This window comes from Lutjanus erythropterus, chromosome 5, assembly GCF_056507025.1.
Source record: "Lutjanus erythropterus isolate fLutEry1 chromosome 5, fLutEry1.hap2, whole genome shotgun sequence".
NCBI lineage: Eukaryota > Metazoa > Chordata > Actinopteri > Lutjaniformes > Lutjanidae > Lutjanus > Lutjanus erythropterus.
In genome coordinates, this window is record NC_139321.1 from 21333679 (window position 1) to 21351484 (window position 17806).

Genomic DNA, 17806 nt, shown 5'->3' on the forward strand with positions numbered 1-17806 from the left:
GCATAATACACACATGACCAGGGCCTTAGCTGACAAGAGGCAAGAACCAAATTCAAATTTATCAATGTTGTTGATCTCCAAGGATACATTTTAGATTTTCAATAATTGCACTTCTTCCCGGAGAGGCATCTCACACCGATTTCAGAGAATTAAATAAGCAGAAAACAAGGTGAGCAGAACAAATGATGCACAGCAGCACCAGCTGCCCATGAGTCAACATTATCAAGAATTTAATAAGACCTTCTACTCTCATATACACAGGGTTTGCACCCTTAAAAAGTCTTAAGTCTAAATTCCAATCATCTGAATTCTAGGCCTTAAAATGTCTTAAAATATCTTAAATCTGATTTTGACAAGCCTTAAAAATGTTAACATTACTTTTCTGAAGTTGCACTAACTCGCTTTTAAACATGTTTTGGGGAAAAATATTGTATCGATCATGCTGTAACAACTTAAAAAAGCAAACAATTACCACTGATGCAAACTGTGCTGGCCGGCCAGATTTTATCGAAGCACACCCAGCTGTGTGCTGGGATGTGCTATGTGGGCTAACATGGTGTCATTAAAAAATAGCTACTTCTAGAATAATAACTTAAAATTGTTTCTGCTAATGTTACTTTTATCTAATGTCAGTAAGTGCAAGTTCAGTGAGATGTAACTTGAGAACAGCAGTGCCTGGTTGAGGCCTCCTGAAAATAACCAATTTGAAGCTTGCTGCACCTTGTGCAAGAAAAAGCTCAAGTTTGGATCTTTGGGTTTAAAGTATGGCCGCACAATTTATCCAAATACTGTCAATATCTCTGTGTGGCCAAGTGCAACAGAAACTGCAATTTTTGGTAAAGGAAAATTGTGTGGTACGATATGAAACATTTTACCAATCCTCTGGGGGGGAATTCAGTGTCACCATATACATAAAACAATCAACAGGCAAGAAAAAAGCATACACATCTCAAAAGCAGTAACAGTTTTTTTTCTGTGAAAATGAAAATTGTGATATAAAAATGACTGTTCCCAATCATAACGCATTCACAATAACTGTCAAAATAATAGCAATATTTTTTGTATTTTCGGTTCAGTCCTGTTTGAAAATCATCGAGGTTGCATGGGGAGGTAAGGAAAAAACATAAAATGTCCATAAAAAAATCACGAGCACACATCTGCCAATACCCAATAAAGCAGCGGTTCCCAAACTGGGTGGCAGACCCACCACCCCGCAATAATAGTGGGGTGAGGGATGTGTGTGAACTTTATTTAGCTTCTGAGGAGGGGCATGTCAGAAAAAAAGTTTTGGAACCATTGCAATAACGTTGTTAATATGTATTTGCATTGGGACAGTCACCAAAGTTTGGACCCAATACAACCCACTCTGCTCTAACAACATTAGCTCCTGCAATTTTGGCAAGTGACCTTCATACAGGGTCTGTGGCAACATTAAAAGCAGAGGTGCTCTCGATGTTACTCACTCTGTCAATATGAACATGAAATAGATCTTAAATTGCATGCATAATGGTCCTAAAAGCCCTTAAAGAGTTTTACATTTAACTTGTTGAAACCCGCATATAGCCTGTATATACTTCTGTCCATATTCTGTATCTGTATTAGCGTATTACAGATAGAAGTGAGGAGATGTAATGCATGTAGCCATGTATATTTATACATGGCACATGGGTTCACTTCCAGTAATGCTGCCAAGACATAAATAATAAGGCCCATTTTTGGAGGTTGCTTTATATTAAGCTAACAAGCTGCCAAGGCGAACAGATGAACAGTGTATATGAATAGTCTGCTGTGTGGTGAGTGTGTCATTTAAATTGTGTGTTTGTGTCCCTGCGAGTGTCTGGTTTAATGGCACATTAAAAGTGTTTGGAACAAAGCCCTCCATCAGTATCTACACTAACATTTTAGGAATGTGAAAATCTAAATCGAGTGAGCATTTCACACGGGTGGGAAGGAGAGCTGGAAGACTAAGAATAATTTGATTAAAAAGGTAATTGGGATATAACATAATCGTGACTATTGATCGTGATTATTGTCCCTTTTTTAAAAAAATTTTGTTTCATATTTCAAAGCTACGGGAGAGCATTTTATATCTTGTAAGAGAGGCTCCAGATAAGTGACGAGACATTATTTAAAGAGAGAAGGTTCAAAATAACAGGTTTTCAAGGCAAGTCTACCAAAAGTCTTCCTTTCTCAGCTCTGTTGATGGCAGGATAGGCTGGTGGATGTATGTGATGTGAATAGTGAGTGAGAAGATGGTATTGTTGATAAGAGCCTTCGGTTGCTCTTAGTCTCGCAGCAATCTGGTGTATAGGCCATCTATTACAGCAAGATAAAGAAGGAAACCACTCGAGAACTATTATTAATACTGAATGTGAATGAATGCGTTTCTGTTCACATGCCTCTTGTGCCTGAAGTCACTGTGTTGTATTGGTGATGATGATAGTGGTAGTGTAATGTGCATGCCTCTGCATCCATTTTCACTGTGATAGAGGCACTTATTTCTCAAAGTAGTTATTTAAAACATGTTTTTATGGTTACATGTTGTCACTGATTGTTTCTCTGGTCAGCAGCAGATTAATGTTACTAGTCTCAGTTTAAGTATATGCTTTGGGCTATGCCTTGTTGCATATAATTAGATTTTGTTTTGTTGCACTTTTTAAAATCAACATTTTCTTAACATAACTTTTAGGTGATCTTTTCTTGCTTTGGGAAATTGCCTCATGTCATTACCTTCAGAGGTCAGGGGTTAAAAGGGATTAGATCAAAGGTAGTTCATTATCTGGAGTATTTCAGTTTTCCAAAAATTGGGTCTGCACCTTTGAGGCCACAACAGTGGAGAGCACACTAATATGATATGCAGGTACTGAGTGTAATTAAAGCAATATGTTTCACTATTCTCCAGGGTTTGGCAATATGTTAAAATTTCCCAACTGGCCACCGTCAGCTGAGTAACCAGTGACTGCCGTTATATTTGCATAGCTGGGAGATGTGTGCAGTTTGCGACTTAGCTACGTGAAGTACGCTACATTCATTCATAAAAAGTAAAATCACAAAATTGTCAAGAAAGGAAATATTCTTTCACCCATTATTCACAGGAAAAATACATCCATAGTTACTCCAAGTTTCTGTCTTTTACTGAATGAAGAAGTGTTGAGATGTAAGGGAATAATGATATGCAGGCACCCAATGGCCAGTCTGATAACACCAGTCATTGAGGAGTGTTTCTAATAAGCAGCAAGAAATTGGTCTATGCTAAATGTGTTACAAGTATGTAAGTAATTGCAGTTTCGACAGTCAGTTTGTACACTCAATGTGTTGGTAATTTTTCGTTAGAAAGCAATGTTTTTCCAGGTAAGTGTGCTTGGATAAAGGCAGAGCATATTGTTAGATGTTTTACACCTAAGTTAGAGAGATGGAACACACAAAGATCGGGTCTTGAGGGTTAAAGAGTGTGTTTTGGTTTCTTCCTGAAAGGTTAAAGCTGAAGTACCCAGAGGAGTCTCTGTTTTCATCTGTGTGTGAGAGACAGAGAGAGAAGAGGAGAGTCTGTGCCTGTGTGTGTTTTTGTCTGTCTCTGTCTTTTTAGGCATATGAGAGTGTGTTTTTTCCTCTCTGTGCCTTCACTGAGCTCTCTGCTTGCCAATGAAACTGCGTCTCTTTGAAAGAACTTAAGTTGGAAGACGCCTACAGCCTCAGACCAGGAGCCGACAGATCTTCTTTCCCCACAGCCTCCTTCCACCTCCAGCCCCTCTAGCAATCCAACCAGGCAGCTTCTTCCTCCCTACTGAGCCCCCCTCCCTCCATCTCTTCCTCCTCTGTCATCTCAAGCCCATGCTTGCCACTCATGGAATATTAAACGCCAGACATGTACCTGAATGTCAATGTTAACAAGATTTGCAGCTTTGTGCTGTAATACCTTGTTTTTTCGTTACAACACTGGGGAGGACACATGAATTAGTAGGTCAGGGAGTGCTCCTCAAGGAAATTTTGAACGTCAAGCACAATTTATTGCATTCTTGTGAATTTTTATGCACCAGTTTGTGTCTTTTCTGCATTGATTTATGGTGAAAATGTCTCTATTTATGAAAAACACAAAATTTGGGATCCAGATGGCATAATGCAGTGAGGCTCTTAGGCCTTCTGAGTGGCTTTCAAATATTAATTCTCCTGGAGATCAACTTCTAACATCAAGTCCAGTAGTTCCCAAATGGTGTACAGGGGACACTGGTGTGCCGTCAGAGTCCAGGGTGGCATGAGATTTTGTGACAACTATACATTAATATTGCAATATACAACTATACAAAAAGTTGTGAATGAATTTATAATTTACTATATCAGTCCTTTGTACACACTCATTTCCCAACACAGAAGCAAATTCTATACCCTTGAAAAAATCCTTTAAAAACCTTCTGTCAAAGCAAACTGAAGTTAAGCTGTTTGTTTGCCAGATGGCATCAGCCGTGCCACAGACAGACACGAGGCACGCTCTATGTGCCAAACACCTTTAGATGTTAAAAGAGAGGTCTGAGTGCTATTTTCCACATGTAACCGACAATGAGAATATGACTGGTTTAAGACCCATTCATAAGGAATTCTAAGCAGCAACACTCTTTTCGGTTCCATTGCCATATTTTAACTTTGTGACGTGTGATTTAAATTCTTGAATTATTTTGTTTATTTAATGCATGATATTGCTTTTTGTTTGTCATTAGTGACTAATAATACATGAGAGATGAAAATGATAACGTGTTTTAGGGATTCTTTTGCGTAAATATAAAGGGTGCAAAGCTCTAGAGCTGGTGGTGCAGGTGGCTTTCCTATCTTACAGCAGCACAGTTACCATATTTGCCATGTCTGCAAGATAGCAAATTACCTTGCGCCTGGTCTGTGTGGTCATGGGTGGGAGGTCTAAAAATGAAGGCAAAATGAAGGCGTGGCCAGGCACATTTGCTATTTGCTATGGCGCATTGGAGTAAAAACCACTTCCTCCTTAGACTGGCTAAAACCTGGTCTGTGGTGCAGTGGGTCTGTCTGCACAGTGTGGATTAGCAAAGTGTCATTTGAACATATTTTCTATCAGCAATAAAGTGTAAACGCTGAAGTTCACATGAGTTCTAAAACTTCAGAAACACTTTCTAATTCTGTTTCCTCCACCCACAGTAGTGTTAGCAGGACAAATGAGTGAGGATGGAAGGAGGAGATGAGGATGAGGAAAAAGACAAGAAGAGACGAAGGAGGTGTTGGAGCATGGGCAGACATGAAGCTGCACCTCAATCTGGCTCAGGTGGATCTGCAGCCGGATTGAGATACAGTTTTGTCTGGGTCGGGTCACCTCTCCTCTTGACCACATCATCTATCTCCTCCACGCCTCACTCCTCACTCCTCTACCCCAATCCTCCACCATCATGCTGACGCCACTTGTGCTCCTGGCACACCTGCTTCTTAAAGGTGATGAGAGCCGACTGATTTCTGATTAATTTATTGCATGTTTGGCCTAAACTCACCCATGAATTAATCGAGGCATTTAGGCACAGCTGATAGGTGTATCCCGTTGTGCACTGCTGGCGCAAGGGGCGGGACAGGGCAGGAGTCACCTGGCCTACCCCCAAGCCAGCAAAGGTGAATTTGGACACAACTTGAACAAAGTATATCCATTGCGCCTTGCGTTTTCAACTTGCACTTTAGATCAGCATAAGATAGGGCCCAAATACAGGTTACTTTTTTTCCCAGGAGAGCAAAGTCATGCCCCAGTCTACTACTGATTTTTAATTTTATTGAATTAGTTTAGTTTTACCAGGGGTATTAATGACTAAGTAACAGCAGAGTTGCTGAGCTTCTGTCCAATGTACAGCTAACTAATGTTGGTTAGCCGTGTATTGGACTGTTTGCAGTTTTTTTTTTAAGTATGATTAAAATATGTTAGTAATGGAAAAAAGTGTACACTTTCAGAAATATTGCGCATTCTTGCAGTACTTGAATGTTGAAGTGGCCCCCCTATGAGATGACAATACCATCAGTGCCCTCGAGCCCATTTGAGTTTGAGACCCCTGATCTAGGAGCTCATTAGCTGCTATCACAACTCACGAAAAAAGTCCTAATATCAAACCTCCTCTTTTCCCTTCTGGCTCCTCCAAGGTTATTAAAATTGCTGCTTCTTCTTTTCATTTTATGACAGATTGCAACCATTGCTTTTCAGGTTGCATACTACCACTACATACTTTACCACAGGCATTGTTGTGCATTCTTGCTGTTTGTCAAAATAAAAGTCCTTCACTACTTTCATGTTTTTGTCCCCTGCATCCCCCCTGAAATCTGCGCTTATGCGGGTCAGTGTCAGAGAATGATCAGTCAGGCTAAATGGAGATTTGACTGTGGACTAAAAGAAAAAACATACTATATTTTTTCAATGAAACAACATTAGCAGTGCTTGATTTATCATATCTATAATTTGACTGCCATGAAGTTTTGAAACTGCTCTGTGTTTAATGAACCCTGTGTTGAAATGTTGCTTCATTTATCTTTTTAAATACAGCCTCAGAAAAGACTGCATACACATTCATTTTAAGTCATGGGGTGAAACTTTAATTGTTTTCCCATTAACTGCAGTGACGTTTCAGTATCTATTTTGTGCAAAGGTCGACACAGAACAAGGCTACAGACTTAATGAACTGATTTCTCTAAACCAAATGATCTCTTAAATGCTTAAGATGAGTCATTTCCTGTATTTTTTTTGCTTTTGTATAAGTCATTTATGTTTTGATGTATGTGTATATGCAGTGCAGCAGCAGCAGTGTGTAATTGACAAAGTAGGTGTATGTATTTCTATGTGTGTATGTGTGAGAGATAAATTGGATTACGTGTGCAAATTGGACATGACTCATCAGGTATTTCATCAGTGCCACCTCATAAACCCCACAACAGTAAAATGCATTTTGTGTGTTTGTATGTGCGTGAGCGCATGTGTTTGAGTGAAAGAGCAATTAACATGGTGGGACTTTAAGTGTGTTTTCACTGTCATACTGACTTCTCTTCCTTGCAGGGTGGAGGAGAGTTTTAAGACTCTTTTCTGGTCCATCTTCGGGCTGTCTGAAGTGATCTCAGTGGTGCTGAAGTACGACCATAAGTTCATAGAAAATATCGGCTATGTGCTGTATGGAGTCTATAATGTCACAATGGTCGTCGTCCTCCTCAACATGCTCATCGCCATGATCAACAGCTCGTACCAGGAGATAGAGGTACGTAAATAAGATGGTCGTTTGATGCTGAAAGGCTACGATATTGTCAACAAGTCAATAAGGATCATTGTTTGATCACCTCAGTGCCTGCAGGAGGATTAAAAAGTGAGTTGAAAACACCACAAGCTGAAAAAGATCAATACAGTGGCAACAAACAAAAACACAGAATACAAAATAAAAGCTGGAGTCACAGTGGAAAGTTGTCACAAAAGAGAAATATAAACAATAACAGTGTTTTCACCAAATAGACGCAGAAGAAAACTGTCTGTTACTCTTTTTGAGATTGTTTTTGTTTGTTTTTCATTTTATTGTTTTTTGTTTCTTTTCTCTTGCAACATCCCGCTAAGACAAAAATGCCACTGCTGAGAATCTGTGGATGGATAGATACTCAGTTGTTTATATTCCACTAGGAAAGTGAACACAAATCCAGCAGTGGATATATTGATATGGATATGTTGTTCAGTTCCCCTAGACAAAACAATGTTTTCCCTCTGTTTTCAAGTTTAATTCCTGCAACTCAAAATAGTTTCTCTGATAACAATCACATATAATTATGATTATAGCAATTAGTTACAGAATACCAAACATTTACCAAAATTTACAAGTATTCACATGAACTATGAAATAATACCATTTTAATGTGATAACATGTTAATTTTTGATTCATTTTCTCTAAAATAGCTTTTGTTGTCTGGAGATGACTTACAGTAAACAATAGAGTTAAACTGCTAGTTTGCCCCCCAGTAGTCCAAGAACTGGAAGGGAGCAAGTAAGGAGGTGAGTAAGTAAGTGAGTAAGTGAGTGAGTGAGTAATTGAGGAAATGATTAAGTGAGTGAGTAAATAAGTAAGTGAGTGAGTATATCGATGATTAAGTGAGTGAGTAAGTAGGTGAGACCAGTGTGTGGCATCTAGTGGTGAAATAGCAGACTACAACCAACTCACCTGCCAAATGTGTAGGAATAACTACGATGGCCGTGAAAGTCATACAAAACACAAAAAGCTATATGTAGACCCAGTTTTTACGTCCCTTCTGGGCTACTGTAGAAACATGGCAGTTCAACATGGCGGACTCCATAGAAGAGGACCCACAGTCTATGCAGATAAAGAAAAACAGCTCACAGGTCACAAAATCACAACGATTCTTGTTTTCTGTTGATAATACACTACGAAAACCATTTATGTTAATATTTTATTCCATTTAGGTGAATAAATCCTCCTCAGTGATATACACTTAACCTTTACGTGTTTGAGGCAGTTTTCTCAACGGTTTCTGCAGTCTATTTTTTAGTCTTCACCCATCACTGGCCTGGCTTATTTCAAATGCACCCCCTGTGTCCGTCTGTCTGTCTCTGCAGGAGGACGCTGACGTGGAGTGGAAGTTTGCCCGAGCCAAGTTGTGGCTCTCCTACTTTGACGAGGGCCGCACCCTGCCTGCTCCCTTCAACCTGGTTCCCAGCCCAAAGTCCTTCTATTACCTGGTCCTCCGCATCAAGTCCTGCCTGATACGCCTCTGCAAGGCCAACAGCCATCGCCATAACAACGAGCTGGAGTTGGGGATGCTAAACTCACAGGCCAAGGTCAGTGTGAGGAACTCTCCTGACTCCCGATACAATAACAAATTACAGGCACAAAATAAAAAAATATGTTGTCATTTTGCCCACATGATCCTGTGCAACAGGGAACAACTAATGGGCTGATATTATTTTTGACATTATGAAAAATGGTTAATTCATTATTTTCCAAACCAAGCTGCAGCAGCCAGTAAATAATAGACTGCTTCTCTTCGTCCTGGTATTATTTTGTTTTCTGAGTGATTTGATTCCACTATTCCTACATTTTCCAGGAGCTGTGGTGAGAGCCAATAATTACAAGCTAATTACTGACAACATGCAACTTGTTTTTCTGGCCTCCAATTCAGCATTTTGAAGTGACAATTTACACAGAAAAAGCAAGTTACAACCAGTAATTTCTAATAGAGTTTGGTTCAGGTCAACTGAAATTTAATCTCTTTGCTTTTGTGCAATTTTTCATTTTGCTGCAATAGACGACACACTAATTACCAGGAGTGTATTTTCCATTCAGATATTGCAGGCTCCTTTGCAGCTAAATGATGTTTTGTTTACCATGTGGCTTCAGTTAAAAGGCTGTTGAAACTGAAAAAGGGGAAAAGAATAAGCTCAGTAATTGCACCCCCAACAATCTACAGTGGATTCGCCTGTATGGGTCAACTGTTTATGGACTGATTGTCAATTACGAAATCACCAGCACATTATTTACAGTGCGTTCAGATGGCCTTATATTGAAGACCCAGGAAATACATGATATTCCCACTGCCCTTGGGATGAAACTTCAGCTTTGTTTGTTTTCACACTTCCTGCCTTTTAAGGATTGTCCATCTAAATAAAATCACTGTAATGAAAAGAAAGTCTTGCATGAAGAAAATAGCATAGGCCATTTAACACAGAATCAATCTTAGCGCTGGCCTTGTCCACAGGCATTTCCTCTGTCTGATTCCTTGGCTCAAATGGCTCACTTCAGCGCCTTGGCTAAGCTATTAGTCAGGCCATTGGATCTGCTTGCGTCTGCTCAAATGTCTGGTCAGGTTTCAGATGGGGACAAGATGGGTTATACCCTGCTGCCTCCGTGAGCTCCTAAAGTTCCCTGCAGTTCTGACAGTTTAGCTGCAGAGCCGAACAGGTACAGCAGACGATCAATACATAAGCTCCCACTTGACCACAGTGCAGCATCGAGAATGTCAAGTGAGATTTAGGGAAGACACGTGGTCTTTCAGTCATTTTTTCTTTTCAGTCTTTTGCTTCTTTCTCATGCAGGAATTACACTGTTTGAGAAAAGTAAATGTGCTGAATCAAAGCTAATTATGTGAGTTCCAGAGCAGCATATGTTCAGAAAGATAACCGAGTCGGTGGTTGGTGAAATACCAGTTTTAACGACTGGATCATATATGTTTAAAAGAAATTGACTGAGCCTCTGGTTATATGTTATTTTAATGAATGTTTGCATGTGGATTTGATTTTTTAAAAGTAGTAAGTTCACATGTTTGTTCAGTAAGTATTTCTGTGTGTGTATGCTTGCATGCAGTAGTTGATGTTCCAGCCATTTGGTGAATGTCTTTCATATATTCACAGTAGTTAGTTATCAGTTAAATGGAGGCAGCAACAAAGCAGGTTATTGATAGGGACTAGATCACAGAGTACACAACAAAGAAAATTAAGCTTTGGAAGCCCACTGCATAAAAGATGCCTTCCTCACATTCATGTGAAGCTGAAACAGCGGTTGCCATCTGGCCGTGTGGTTCAATAAAGCAGCGAGTACATAAAAAGTTAATTTCCCTCTCTATAGCACATCATTTGTCTTTCTAGTAGGTGTTCTCTGTTCCTCAAAGTACTACAACAATTACTGTACATTTTGTTCTTTCAGAGAACACAAAATGAGTTCCCCCGCAAAGTGAAAAACAATGATTCAGGAGTTTGATTATAAAATCAATGAGAGAACAAATAATGTAGTCCTAAATGGTCTCTACTGTAGGTAACTTAAATCATCATTATAAATTACACCTTTTCCCATTCCATATTATTGGCTTTGGGTGCCACTCTTATTAATGATTTACAAATGGTTTATAATTAGGTTGTAAACACTTTATAAATCATTAACAAGCTGTAACAACACATTAGATAAAAATGGCAATGGTGACCTGTTGCTTGCCAAATCCTGAAATAGTGAGCCCACATTTATTTGTACTGTTACAACTCAGATCACATTGCTTACTGAGCTCACTTTGTCAGCAGCATCTATACCTGTCAGCTTCATCAGATATTTGTAAAGTTACAGTCATTTAACCATATCTTAAAAGTCAAAAAGTTTCATTTAGCATGTTTCATTTTCAGCATGAACCATTTTACACTTTACAATAAGGTGCCATTTTGCCAGTTATATAAGTTAGTAACTCATTAATAAGATTAATTAGTAGTAGGCAGTAACTGTATCTTTCCAAATAGTGAGACCACATTGATGAATGAAAACTGGCTTATAAGTTGTTTATTATTGTTTATGAATGATTTCTAAAATGTTTACAACCTAATTAATAATTCAGTTATGAACTATTTATAAGGATAGTCTTATTGTAAAATGGTTCTTTGGTATGGTTATATTATTTGGCTTTCACACTAAGATATCTCCAGGCCTCTGCAGCTTTAGTGCATATGGAGTAGCAACCAGTTGTGTGTATCCACGCTTAAGTTAAAACTCATTTTCACACTGCAGCGCTGAAATGACACACAAGCTACAAAGCAAGGTCATGGAGGGGGAAAGCATTGACGCAGAAGTCAGTTAATAAAGATTCACTCTGGTCAAGTGATGTTGTCAATTCTGTTTGAAGGCATCTGTGAGGACTAGATACAAACACTAAGCCCTGTCTTTCATTGCTGTTTTGTTTTGGCAGTACACTGCCTCCCCCTCTAACACCCTTTTGAAATGCTTCCATTATAGAGGATCACTCAACCCTGAAATGTGACGTTAACACTGGACTGTTGTCTGTTGCAACAGGATGAGCGCTTTAGGTCTTATCCACGCCCAGGAGAGGAGTTCATGCCCAGAAAATCTAGGAAACACCCAACCAGATACCAGGTAAGTAAAGTGAAGAGCAAATGATGGGTGAAAAAAAGAATGAGATGGGAAAAGAAAGAATAAAATGAGAGACAGAGAGCAACATTCAAGCTGAGGAATATAAAACAACAGAAATGTAGAAGGGTATAGAGAGTGGGAGCAGCTGGAGGGTGATATGATGGAGGATGACAGGTAGAAAGATGGAGGGAGAAAACGAGAGAAGAGGTAAAAGAAACTGATAGAAATGACAGAGGTGAGGAAGAGTGAGGAAAGTATGGAGATGAGATGCAGACAGCAGTGAGGAAAGAATTTAACAAGAGTTTGGATGAAAGGGCATCGACTGAAAGGAAGGCAGGATTGAACAAGTGATTGCAGGTGAAAGGGGCAGAGAAGGAATGGCAAAAAGAAAAAGAGAGCAACAGAGTAAGGCTGAAAGTGCCTCTAATGAGCTGTTTGAGGGAGATCGAAAGCAGACACTCTGTAAATTAGCTGAAAATATCACAATGAGGAGGGATGGGATGCTCTCCTCCTTAGTCTGCCCTTCACCTTTTGCCCTGAGGGAAATCTTAACTTCCTTCTTTTTGCTTTGTGTGTTTCTTTTTTTTTTTTTTTTTTGCCAACATCCAGCATACAAATACCCATTACTCGCACCAAACATTGAGATGTCACTTGATTAGACATTTGTATGTGTACTGTATGTCCGGTGACAGGTATCGACCCACATCCAGACTGTCTACATGCAGAGAGCTGCTTGAGCCTTAGCGGCCGCTGCAGGTCTTCCCTGTTGGCTGCAGATCAATACTCAATATTTCACACACAGTCTCTGAGACACAGCGCTGGTCCCTACCACTGTACACTAAACACTGTCACATCACACTTGTCACCTTCTCTCTATTTAATCTCCTCCTTTGCTCTCCTCATAGAATATCATGAAGCGCCTGATTAAGCGCTATGTGCTGAAGGCTCAAGTGGACAGAGAGAGCGATGAAGTCAATGAAGGTAACAATTCTCTCCTCATTAAGCCCCACTGTCATTGTGGTTTTTGCTCAGGCAGGGCATGTGTGTGCATGGAGACAAGCATTACAGTTAGAGTTAGTGTGTTAGTCTGTATGTGTGGGATAAAGTCCATGAAATGAGATTGTGCTGCATATACTCACACGTCTCACCTATAGCACAGTTTCGTGGCCTTGGAGACGATGCTCACCTGTGTACAATTTCCATGTACACTTATGTTCACGTGCCCTGATCGTCGTGTCCGTGTGTGACTGTGTTGTAGGTGAGCTGAAGGAGATCAAGCAAGACATTTCCAGCCTCCGTTATGAGCTCCTGGAGGAGAAGTCCCAGGCCGCCGGCGAGCTGGGACTACTCATCCAACAACTTGGCGACAAGTTTGGCAAGAACACCATGAGACACTGACAGGCCTCGCAAGAAAGAGAGAGACAGGGAAGGAGGGGAGGAAGATGTGAAGGAGGGTGAAATCAGAAGTGGGGGGGGGGGGGTAGAAAGCATGGTCAAGGTGGGTATTTTTAACAGCTAGCAGAAGAGGGAGAAAGAAGGGAGAAAATAAAGGGAGAGGGGGAGGAGGATGTTTGTGAGACAGAAAGGAAAGGAAAAGCTTTAGAAACAAATTGGGCAAAATGTGCTAACTTAAGGCAAGAGGCAAGTGTTTTGTATATGCAATGGCCAATTAGGAGGGATGTGAAAACAGGATAGCAGTGAATGCAAGTAAGCATGAGGTCAAAGGGTCAGAGGTAAAGTAAACTTAGTCGGAGGGGGTCTGTGTTGACAGCTGAATTCTAATTAAAAGGCAACGTCTTCAGGGAGTGAGAGAGGAGAACGAAGACAGAGGCTTGCAGGCTGGAAGGGGGGGAAGGATAGAGGGAGACGAATGAGGAGGAGAACACAAACACCATGAGATAGAGGAGGCACCACAGGGCAGAGGACTGAGGCAGCGCAGAGATGAGGGCCCCCACATCCGCTGCCAAGAGATATGAGTGCAGCGCCCACTTGAAAGAGCGAGACTGGGAAACCAAAAGAAGGGATGAAATAGAGGGAAGGAGGGGGCAAGAAAGAAAGATATTTATGAAAAAAAACTGCCACTGTTATTCACACCAGAAAAGCTGGCTTGCTTCTATGTTGTCACTTTGTCAGGACAAGCATAGTGATGCCTGTCAAGATACTGTACACTCCTTTATACACCAGGCTATCTAATTAATGCATTTCCATCTACAATGCACAACTTATGGTCAGGAGTCAGATGTTAGCAGGAAACAAGGCATTAAAGCTCACTGAAAAATGTAACATTATATTCTCATTGTAATGTCAGTCAGATACCTTTGTATATCCACATAACAGACAGTGGGCTCTATCTTCCGTTCGGTGCAAAGCAGCACACAGTGCAGCACAACTACTAGTTTTCAACCAATGCAGTTGTCATTTTAACACCCACTTTGTGTAAGTAGCAAATGTACTTGCGCTCATCTGTGCACTCATGTGCATGCTGGTCTTAAAATGAGGTGTGGTCAGGTGCATTGTTGGTGCATCCTGAGGCAGCAGAACAAAAACCTTGTCTGAAGTCAATGGTGCAGTAAATTTAAAAGGTCCATCATTCAAATAACAAGATGTGTCTACATAGGCTCATAAAGTGCATACACTCTGCTTCTAGAGCACTGCACTTAATAAAAATCAGTATTAAAATATCAGTGAAATTCATAAAAATTAACATTATGATCAATAGCAGATGGTTTGCAGGTGGGTGAAATAGGATGGAGTGTTAACTTACAACTTACACATGAACTTCATGGGCGGATTTAAATCTCCCGACAGGATCGGTCAGGATGTCAATGTCCTTTGTACCTTTACAAATCCAAAACTTCTCACACACAAAGTTCATACAGTAAAATTGTTTGGAGTAAAGCAGCCTAAAGTAAAGTCTTGACTTCTATCAGAGCTGTCTAAAAACATAAGTCTTCGGTTTCCTCTGGAGTCTTTTTCTCTGTCTTGTCAAGTTTACAACTACTGTTTTTTGTTTTGCTGCATAAATGGTAAAGATATTTGGAGCTGTGACATTACTGCATGCATGAAAATTTTAAAAAGTTACTGAAAGCAGCTTCTCTAATCATGCAATCATCTTTTAAAGTTTGTCAAGCAGCACAAGCCATCCAGGTGATTTCTTTGTTGTGTTGTATTGATGAAGTGTTTTCTTCAACAATTTATTTCAGTGATTAGAGAGGCTGCTTTCACTAATTTTAAACATCTATGCTTCTGTTCCTGATGTATAAATGTGCACAATGTCTCTTAAAACAGTAGTTCACCCAAAAATGAAATTTCACTCAATATCTACTCACCCCTGTGCTGATGTGAGGATGGGTGAAGATCTCCAGTTCACAAAACACACAGCGTTGCTGCCAAATCCAGTACAGTTGAAGTGAATGGTGACCAGTTTCAAAATGTAAAAAAAGAACACAAAATGTCTCCATACTGCTGGTGTGGTGTAATCCAAGTGTCCAAGCCGCGACCCGCTTCAGGCATGTGCACATGGATCCAGTCTGAGAGGCTACAGTTGACATTTAGGCTAAAAACATGGTGTAAATGGCGTTTTTTGGGGTCAAATTTGAGACATTTTGTGGGTTTTCTGTGTTATTTTTTTACATTTTAAAACTAGTCACCATTCACTTCAATTGTACTGGATTTGGCTGCAACACTCCAATCACCCAATCACCCATCCTCACATCAGAACAGGGGTGAGTAGATATTAAGTGAAATTTCATTTTGGGGTGAACTATCACTTTAATGGGGAGACATGACACCCTATTTCAACTACCTGCAACCCTTCTGCTATTAATCGTAGTTCATTTTATGACAGATTAACTACAATGCCTACAGTTTTAACACTATCTGTGCATCACTGCATGTAGGTCATTTCAGCATCCCTGAACAATTCTCCAACTTGGCAAATCTATTGTTTAAACAGCCATGTGCCAGTTGCAGGCACACCTGGCTCTGCTTTAATTTATGTTATGCCTAAAACACACCTATAATTAATTAAGAAACTAAATACAAACCCTTCGAGCTTTGTGCCTTACTTTGTGCCCAGATTATGTGCCATGTAACTAGCAAAACTTGGACCTGCCCTTAATGTACTTGCACCATTCACTTTAGACCATGCACTATAGATTGTTTAAACAGGGCTCAGTGTGTTGTGTAGACATAAAGTACTGCAGCTCCATGTGGACTCTCTCCAAGTTATCTTATGTTGGTTGAAAGTAACAAGTGACAATAACATTACTCCAGACCACATGTTTTTACCTCATTCAGAAAGAAATGAAATAGAAAATAAGAAAGCACATGCTGCTAGATATGTTTCACATATGGCTAACTCATGCATAGCAGATACAGACAGGATATTAAAAAAACAAAAAGGGAAAGTTGTGGTCTCATGCATATTTGAACAACTGGACAACAAAGTCCATAAGCATGTTAAATATGACCTAGATAACAGTTATGGATATTCTCCATTTCCAACTTGCCTATGCAGCACAAAGTGTATTTGTGTGGCACGTTTTCTGATATACAGTCACTAAAAAGCGACACATCCTCAAGGAGTTGTGTTTAAAGCTGTAAAAATCGGGAATTCAGTGTTTAATGAGGAACACATATGGGGAAAAAAACTCTGTCTGACCGCTTCAGGGCAACCAGACATTTGTGAAATGAAAAAATGTGGAGATACTGAGATATGATGAGAGATGGGCAGTTTTAGACTTTTGGAACAATCGTTTGACTGCAAAACACAACACAGAAGCTGTGTGGAGTAATTTTATGGTCTTGTTTTTCTCTTGGAGACTTGTTTGACATACTGCTGTACCAGCTAACAGACTGTGTTAGACTTTGACTGAAATAAGGATGAGCAGGTGATAATTGTACTGTTGCTTTAACTAGAATATAGAGAAAATGTGATCCCAATAATAGTGCATAGTCTGCTAATTCTATCCACTAGAAATAATTTATTTTTTATTGTGCTAAGTGGAAACTTGTATCTACAACAAACAATATACCGACAGATACAAATAGGGTGCTAAAGATTATGTTGACCTCGGGGATCAGCCACAGTATCTGTCCTTCATTCAACGGCAGTCTATTTTTGGAGTTTGATGACAAAACATAGCCATTCATCCATTATTTATATTCTGTCCAATCCCCAGTCCTCACCTCCTCACAATCAGGAATCAGCAACTTGAACAAGAGTCTCTCTGATTATTATATTTATAGTTCTAATTTCCAAAATCATGTTATTTGATGGCTTGCCATTTTGTTTCCCACTCCTTCTGGGAAACAGCAACATCCGATGTTCACACAACACTGGTCTTTGTATATTTAAATGTTGTCAATTAAAAGCTTCATAACCGAGAAAGTTTTGGTATTATTAATTTAATCAATTAATTGAATGGGTTCCTCCAAGCATTTTGCTGGTGATTCAGATAATTAGAATACATCATGCAATCCCTCTCATTCCTTTGAAAACTAAAATATTATCAAGCTAAAACACCACAATTTTATTATCCTTTTATTTTGTGGAAGCTATCAAATGCCATTAGCTGCATAGGTTAGAATTAGCATTCGCCTGCTGATTAAGACATTTAGAGGGCTGTCGCTATACATCAAAATAAATCAGATATTGTTAACATCTTAACATCATCATTCATTACAGTAGAACTTTAACTTACAGGATACATTTTCATAACAAATGTGTCTATATTTGAATCCTTACAGGTAGTTTCCAAAGCTTCATGGCTAGTAGGCCCAAGCACACTTCTTAGCACCACTGAAGTTGAGTGATAATTCTTCATCAGAAGGCTTTAAACATAATTCAAATGTTTGACTTTTTAGAGATATGAGGTGACCAAATTTTGTTTCAGATACACAAATGTTGTTTAGAGTCAAGTTTTTT

At 39.6% G+C, this 17806-nt stretch overlaps 1 protein-coding gene across 1 annotated transcript in view; it reads left to right on the forward strand.

Moving 5' to 3' along the window:
- Window positions 1–13291, forward strand: part of trpc7b (transient receptor potential cation channel, subfamily C, member 7b) — a 65784-nt gene extending 52493 nt beyond the window's left edge. The window contains exons 8-12 of the mRNA XM_084718402.1: window positions 7040–7235; window positions 8592–8813; window positions 11800–11880; window positions 12783–12858; window positions 13136–13291. Of these exons, the coding sequence (XP_084574528.1) occupies window positions 7040–7235; window positions 8592–8813; window positions 11800–11880; window positions 12783–12858; window positions 13136–13275 (715 nt within the window). The 3' untranslated portion in view covers window positions 13276–13291. The remainder of the gene's footprint in view (window positions 1–7039; window positions 7236–8591; window positions 8814–11799; window positions 11881–12782; window positions 12859–13135) is intronic.
- The last annotated feature ends 4515 nt before the right edge of the window (window positions 13292–17806 follow it).